The sequence below is a fragment of the Barbus barbus genome (assembly GCF_936440315.1).
Source record: "Barbus barbus genome assembly, chromosome: 45".
Lineage (NCBI taxonomy): Eukaryota > Metazoa > Chordata > Actinopteri > Cypriniformes > Cyprinidae > Barbus > Barbus barbus.
The window spans coordinates 19,286,518-19,294,609 of NC_136723.1; the positions used below are offsets into that span (position 1 = coordinate 19,286,518).

The 8,092-nt window shown below is 35.4% G+C and overlaps 1 protein-coding gene across 1 annotated transcript; it reads left to right on the forward strand.

Moving 5' to 3' along the window:
• Nucleotides 1–1,985: 1,985 nt before the first annotated feature.
• On the forward strand, nt 1,986–5,463 carry LOC306863803 (collagenase 3-like; the record flags this gene model as incomplete). The annotated part of the gene is made up of 11 exons (XM_079407354.1): nt 1,986–2,087; nt 2,177–2,427; nt 2,512–2,660; nt 3,047–3,175; nt 3,307–3,468; nt 3,552–3,651; nt 3,735–3,865; nt 3,969–4,122; nt 4,407–4,510; nt 4,602–4,697; nt 5,414–5,463. The coding sequence occupies 11 exons, from the start codon at nt 1,986–1,988 to the stop codon at nt 5,461–5,463; spliced, it is 1,428 nt and encodes a 475-aa protein (XP_079263480.1).
• Between the last annotated feature and the right edge of the window lie 2,629 nt (nt 5,464–8,092).

Below are 8,092 nucleotides of genomic sequence, written 5' to 3' on the forward strand. Positions count from 1 at the left end.
TTATTATTCATTTTTTAAAGCTTGAAAGCCCCAGTCATTAGTTTATTCATTATAAATCATTACTCATTCCTCTGACAATAAAGAGTGACAACAGTTGGCATTACCTGCAGATCTTACATAATGCCCTTTAAGCTGACCTCATGCTCTTTGCGCAAACATGCACAGCTTTGTTTCCTAAATTGGGGCTTTCCCTGAGATTTATTTTGTTCTGAAATGAAGTAAATAGCAATTGGCATTACCAAACTTTAACAGAAATCCTAACATTTACCATTTTAAAAGTGGATAAAGAAAAAAAATCAATCAATTTCAGGATATGAGAGAAGGTCTTTTAAGTGTTGCTTTAAGTTTAAATTTAAATTTAATTTCATTTTAACTAGAAGATAAAAGCATGAATTAACTACCTTATATGCTGCAATATGCTGAGTTTTTTTTAAACAAGGCAATGTGTTTATATTTACGGTAAAACATCAAAACATACAATAATGGCTTGTTGAAAAAGCCAGTTTTTGTATTGTCTATACAGCGCCCCTTTCTGTAACAATAATTAACCTTTTAATTGTATTTTTTAATTGCATTTAGAGATTTTTCTCAGCATTTTTTGTTAATATTTATGACTAATTATATTTATTAATTAGCAAAACATGTAATATCAGTATATGATTATAATGCCATTTATCCGCTCCCTGCTGAGAGCATCACTAAACATGATTTATGGTTAATTTAACATATAATGTTGCTCATTCACATATAATGATGAAACTTTTTCATCTTAGTATTCCTCCTCAGATTTGATGGCTACATTTGAAGTCAGAAATTTCCCTGATGAAAGTTTACATAGCAGTCGTAATTTATTCCCAACATCTGAGCCGCTGAAGATGCAGTGGATTACATTTGTTTATTAAGGGAATGCGCCACCGCAATCTACCTAAATGTGTCAATGTTCACGCGAATCTTTCGTGATTCAGCTTCACCTTCAGAAGAAGTGAGTATATGTTTTTAAAAATTTTTTTTTTTTTTATGAATCTTTGCAAAGTGCTAGTTAGCAAGTTTCATGATGAATGCGGCTAAAGTTTACCGTCTCTCAGAGAACAGCTCGGAAGAGAGGGGTGGGGTGAGAAGAGCTCATTTGCATTTAAAGCAGCATGCAAGGAAACGGCTTGCTCTGAAAAGAGTTGTTTTTGACCGGGTAAAAAGGGTGTTGTTTTACACTACCATTGAGAAATTTTAACCAAAGTACGTTATAAAGTTTTCATTAAGACCCTAAAATAATCATATTAACTTGTGGAAAATGGGCATCCGATGACCCCTTTAAGTACAGTAATCAAGTAAGTATTTTATACACCCCTGCAGTGCTTGTAATGTTATCACTGTTTTTTATCATAACATTTAAAAAAACATAAATTTGCTCTTGTTTGTGTTTATAAAACATAGAAGCGCTTTAAAATGTTGACGTTAAATAAAGGTATGAGGAAGAGAAATAATACAAATATCTGGGTGGTCGCAGTTATATTGCCAAGTAAGACATGTTCCTGGTTCAACATCTTTTGTTGATCTTGGATCAACATTACTGTCAAAAAAATATAGACTTAACCCAATCCCTAAACCTAACCCTACCCATAATTTATTCGTAAAATCAGTGTGAAATGATAGCTTATTAACAAGGGTGTAGAAGCACCTAACCCTGATCATAAATCTAAAACAGATATTTCCTGAAAAGCTATCCCTCAATTTTGATTGGTTGATTGGAATGACCTTCCAGGATCAACAAGGATGTTGTTGTACTTGGTGAAATCACGCTCACCTATCTGGGCGAGGAGGAAGAGGCTGTGGCAAGAAAGCTAAAAATCCTTTAATTATTATGCCTGTCAGTTTGATGGTTTAATTTCACCTGTTGCTCATCACCTCAGTTTTAAGAGTATATAAGTAAAGTCGTGCCACTAATCAAATAGAAGCGAAGCAAACAAGCACAAGAAGCGGCTCACAACATGGGTATTCATCGCCAGCTGTTTTTTATCGCAAGCCTGCTGCTTGTTATTCACGCTGGACCGATTTCACAGCCATCTGACAAAGATATAGCCATTGCAGAGGTATGTTGTTTTTCATGTAATACTTGTATTTGCATGTTTTGCAATTGCCCATAGTTTGTCCAATAATTCCTTGTTTATTTGCCTTTTAGGATTACCTGAGAAACTTCTACAATCTGAAAGACTTATCATACACTGACCCTTTTCGCCCAGAACCATACAACGATCAACTGTCCAAGAAGCTGAAAGAGATGCAGAAGTTTTTCAGGCTTAAGGTGACTGGAAAGCTGGACGAAGAAACACTGGAGATGATGAAGAAGCCCCGCTGTGGTGTTCCAGATGTTGCTGCGTACTCCACATTTGATGGAAAACCCAAATGGCAGACCAAAGAGCTCACCTACAGGTGTGTATATTAACAGTTCTCTTTGCATCACTGGAAAAAAGCAAAGTGAAAGAAGCAGATACAAAGAATAATCAATTTCCACAGAATCGTGAACTACACCCCTGACATGTCAAAAGCTGAAGTGGATGAATCCATGGAGAAAGCCCTGCAGGTCTGGGCCAAAGTCACTCCTCTGAAATTTACACGTATCAACAGGGGCACAGCTCACATTATGATCTCCTTTGCTATAAAAGGTAAGTTTCATCTATTAATTTATCTATATTCATATTTTGTATAACAACCATGTGATTTCATTTTGATGAATTCTTTTGAACTAAATTTAAACGTGGTATTTTGGTTATATACATGTTAAAAGCAAGTTCTGATTAAAATCAAATAATCAGTTTAAATCAGTTAAATTTTTTTATTTCTATTCTATTCGATGCATAAGAATTCAGAATTTTTAAAATACAGATTCTCTATTTTTCATTCCTTCATCTCTCTCTCTATATATATAATCTTATATATATATATATATATATATATATATATATATATATATATATATATATATATATATAGTGTGTGTGTGTGTGTGAATGTAATTAAGGAGAGAAGACAAATAAACTCTTTCTTACAGATCATGGTGATGGTATGACATTTGATGGACCACTAGGCACTTTGGCTCATGCCTTTGCTCCTGGTTCTGGAATCGGTGGAGATGCACATTTCGATGATGATGAGTCTTTCACATTCCGCTCATCTATAGGTGAGTTTCTTTCTTTTCTTTCTTCTTTTTTTTTTTTTTTTGCTGAAATATTTTTCAAAGCCTCACCTTTTTAAAGTGGCAATTAACCTTTTTACTTTGTACCCAAAATATTCTGCTTAATTTCTCAACAGGCCATGTCCTGTTCTTGGTGGCCGCCCATGAGTTTGGTCACTCTTTGGGTCTTTCTCATTCCAACATTCCTGGCGCTCTGATGTTTCCTACATACACCTTTACTGATCCAGATCGTTCCCCTCTGTCCTCTGATGACATTGAAGGGATTCAGTCGCTCTATGGTAATATGATCACCAAGAGAATATCTATAATTTCTGAGCCAAAAATATTAAGTTGTTTGTTTTCTATGTGGTAATCACATCAGGTTCACCAAGCCCAAAACTAGTAACACAACCAGATTGCCAAAACCTGGTCTGGGATGCAGTGACGACATTTAGGGGAGAAACAGTGTTCTTCAAGGACAGGTAATACAAACATATACCAATCTTGTGTGCTTTTTTTATCCAGTATAAACATAAATATTTAAATTGAATGTCTCTCTCTGCAGCTCTTTCTGGCGTAGTTCTTCAAGCAGAAGTGCAGCACAACATCCGATCAAGAGTTTCTGGCCCAACGCTCCTGATAATATAGATGCTGCTTATGAGGATCCAGCGCAAGATAAAGTTTTCTTTTTCAAAAGTATCTACTCAAACAATCTGGGAATGCTGAAACCAAAATCACACTTACAATCTGTATTTCCGTGCTCAGAAAAACTCTTATTGTAGCCTGTATTTATTTACAGGTAAACAAGTCTGGGCTTTTAATGGCCAAACTCTTGAGCCCGGCTATCCTAAGCCTCTCAGCAGCTTTGGTCTGCCAGCATCTGTGACAAAAGTTGATGCTGCCGTCCACAATTCAGGAAAAACATTGCTCTTCTTTGACAAATATTACTATAGGTGAGTCAAGTGCACAAATAAAAGCCCTTAAAACAGGGGTCACCAAACTTGATCCTGGACAGCCTAGGTCCTGCAGAGTTTAGCTCATAACTGCCTCAACACACCTGTCTGGAAGTTTCAAGTATAACTAGTTTGAGCTTGATTAGCTGGTTCAGGTGTGTTTAATCAGGGTTGGAGCTAAACTCTGCAGCACACCACCGGCCCTCCAGGACCGTGTCTGGTAACCCCTGCCTTAAAATGTACTCTGAAAAGTCATCAGAATTGAAAATTTCCTTGTTTGGTAGCTATGATGAGAGGGAGAAGAAGATGGACAAAAGGAATCCCCAACAAGTGAAAAATGGATTTCCAGGGGTGACTGGACAGGTTACAGCAGCCCACATGTCCAACGGTAGGTGTTTCTAACTTCCTGTTCTACAGATCTGCAACAATACAAAGAAATTATTCTAGCATTAGAATTTTACTGACTTCTTTTGTTCCAGATAACATTTATCTCTTCAGTGGGACACATTTGCTTGAGTTCAGCTCCAGCAACAGAAGGCTCCTTCGTCTGCTGCAGAGTGGTTACTTCCTGCCCTGTTAGTCAGATTCCCCCGAAACATGGATGGAGATATTTAGGGGGTATTTTAAAACTACAGCACTTACGTACATGTGCCTAAGAAACATTTAAAACGAACTGAATGAATTGTTCATTAATTGTTAAATCTGTCACTGGACTTCAAATTTACTGCTGTTACGATTTTAACAGAATGTATTTACAGAATCATTTAATGTATTGACTGTTTTCAAATAAATTAAAGTGCCTAATTAAATTCAAAAGTAAGCATGTTCATTTTCTAAGCAAGAATTGTGAGTGGTTGGGAAATACTCAAGACTCGGAGCCTTTCAGACTATCTATAAAAACAATATTAATTAAAAATTTTGTAGGAACTGAAAGCTCAAATCATCTAAACACCTAACAATAAATAAGCCTTTTATAAAATGTCAGATCAGCAAATCACAGCACATGTTGTGGTTGATATACGGTAGTATGAAGTGTTTCTGCATATGAGCTTTTAAAGCAATGTCTGAGTATGTGTCTTGTTATAAAATATGTTTGCAAAATAAAAATAAACATATTATTTCTGTCACATGTATGTTCCCGTTAAGTTCCTGTATGCCCTTATTTGGTTTTGTTCCTGTCCTCATTATCAATTAGTCACCTGTTCCTTGTTAACTTACTCATAAGTCCCTCCTTTGGTTGGTATATATAGCCCTGTCTTTCCCCTGTTTCTTTGTCCTGTATTATCTTTAGTTGATCTGTTTGTGGTTGTACGTTCTCGTGGTTATTCTCCTATCGCCTGAGTTTTCGTTTGAATTAAAGACTGTTTATTTTTGTAATTCTCCTGCATTATGCATCTCTATAGCCACCAACTGTTACAGAATACAGCACCCAAAGGATGGACTCAAACCAAATGAAGGCAGAGGAGCATCTCTAATCTATCCGTCAGGACGGTCAGGCTCTGGAGCAATATGTGGCGTAGCCATTCTGACTAAAATAAGACTAAAATGCTCAGACTTTTAGTCGACTGAAACTTGTCTAGGCTAAAAAGAGTATAAACGTGATTAAAACTAATAAAAACTAAAATGACAGCTTCACACAAAGACTAGACTAAAACTAAAATTAAAACAGGCCGCCAAAAACAACACTAGAAGGAAGAGAAGCCCTATGGCCATTACTGATTGGTTCCTTCTGTATGAAGCTGAGGATATTGAGAAAAAAGTGGAGATTTGTAATACTCATATCCAAACAGCTCTGCAAATATGTGTGCCACTGCAAAGGAAAGCTATAACATATGACAAACCTTAGATGACTGGAGAAATCAAAGGTGCTGTAAAAAGTCGGCAGACAATTACCAAAAACATGGGAAAACTAAAAAATGGTAGAAGGCAAGGAATATTGTCTAATGGCATATCAAACAAGCAAAAAATAAATATTGCGCAAATAAAATCCAAAATTTGAAGAGTAAAAAGCCAAGACAGTGGTGGGATTAGAGAGATGGTAGTATACATTGTGTCAAAATGATTGATTTTATTACCCTAATAAAAATTCCACCCCCCTCCCATAACTGGACACCTGTTTGGACACCTGTTTTGTACACCCCCCAGCCCCCCGTCTAAGCGGCCATCTTATTCACCTTATAGTGAACTTAAGGAATTTATGACAATGTGTTTGTGTGTATGTCGGGCCAATGTTATGTGCTTTAAACTTTAAATGATGAAAATGTGTTAAATGGGGTAAAGGGATGTTTTTATTAAAGTGTTTTCACATACATATCAAGAAAAAACATCAAACGTGTGCGTAAAACGTACAAAGAATGTTTATTTCCCTACAAGTGGAGACTAGTGTTGTTAAAATGTAGAAAATAAAACAAAAAAGCAATGACATGTTAGTTAAACAATGCGGTAGTTTTTCCTATCATTAGAATTTAAAAACTAGTTAGTTTGACAAAGTTAAATAGAAGAAGTGAGCGCGCTCGTTTATCTATAACAAAAGAGCATCGGACTGATTAAAACAATAAGATATATTTATCAAAATCTATGTTGTGGTTTTTAAAAAGTTTTGAGTTTATAACAGATACGAAGTTAAAGAAAATAGAATTGTTTTTATCTTACCATGATGTGGAATAAAAATATCAGACCGTTAAAACAATAGTATAAGATAGTATAAGATACAATTTAAAAGCTAACCTTTGTCCCAATTTAGAAAATTCAGAATGAGTTTACCACCGCTGTCAGGTCACGCCTACATCACCGCCCCCCTAACGCTGTAAGAGACCGACACGAAGGTTTAATTGTTAAAAAAATTAAAGTAATGTTTTAACATTAGAACAAAGTTATTTTTTAATAAATATTTTACATTTCTTAATGAATGAAACCATTCAGTATTCATCTTAAAGCTTTTCACTTTAAAAGGTTACACAAGTTTTCTTCAGAAAAAATGTTGTTTTTTTGTCTTATTTTATTTGCCATAATTCCTTTATTTATCCTTTGATTTTTGTCAAGCTTAAGACTTCTATCGTACTATATAACCCAGACTTTTTTCGTTTTAAAAATTAGGTTACACAAGTTTTCTTTTAAACATTCAACTCTAACCTGCAGGAAAACATGATTTGTTTTGTCTTATTTTATTTAGCTACTCGTTGATTTTGTCGATCTTAAAACTTCTAGGGTGCTATGTCGGTTAAAATACACATGTGCGAGAAGAAACTGAAATGATAGCAAATGTTTTGGATTTTCAGTCATAATTAGACGACTAAACTTTTTTTCTACAACATCTTACTAAATGTAAATATTTTATCTCACGCGGAGCGACCAAATGAGAAAGTGCGCTGCGCGGCCGGACCTGTGACCAGCGAAACGGTCTTATCTGATCAACAGACTCGTTGTAAAATATCTAAACTTTCTGGGGTTCGACTCATTTGCAATCTAATGAGTTTTTGAGGGCTCTGGCATCGTAAACTTTGTTAGAACGTGGTTCATTGATCAAAACAGATCGTCTTTCTGACATGTTTATGACGCGCACCTGCGCGTGTGCACCTCTGTCGAAGGTTTAGGCAGAAGTTCGCCGACCGGTCAAAGGATGTGTGCCTATTGAACCTTTTTATCAGACACATCTGGTGAAGTTAGGTATAGTTGAGAATTCAGTGTTTATATACCTAGTTTTGTTATTTCTTTTTTTCACTCATATATTTTTCAACCGTCAACAAACACACACACACACACACACACACACACACACACAACACATAAACATGCACATAAACAACAATACAGTTAAATATTTAGACTTGTATGATGTCTCATACAAACTTTTTTTAAAAACTTTTAGAATCACACTGAGTATTTTACAAGGTGATGAAAGCATGATTAAACAATGATATAACTTGTTTTAACAAATAAGTAACAAACCTAAAAGCACAATCCTTTAGAC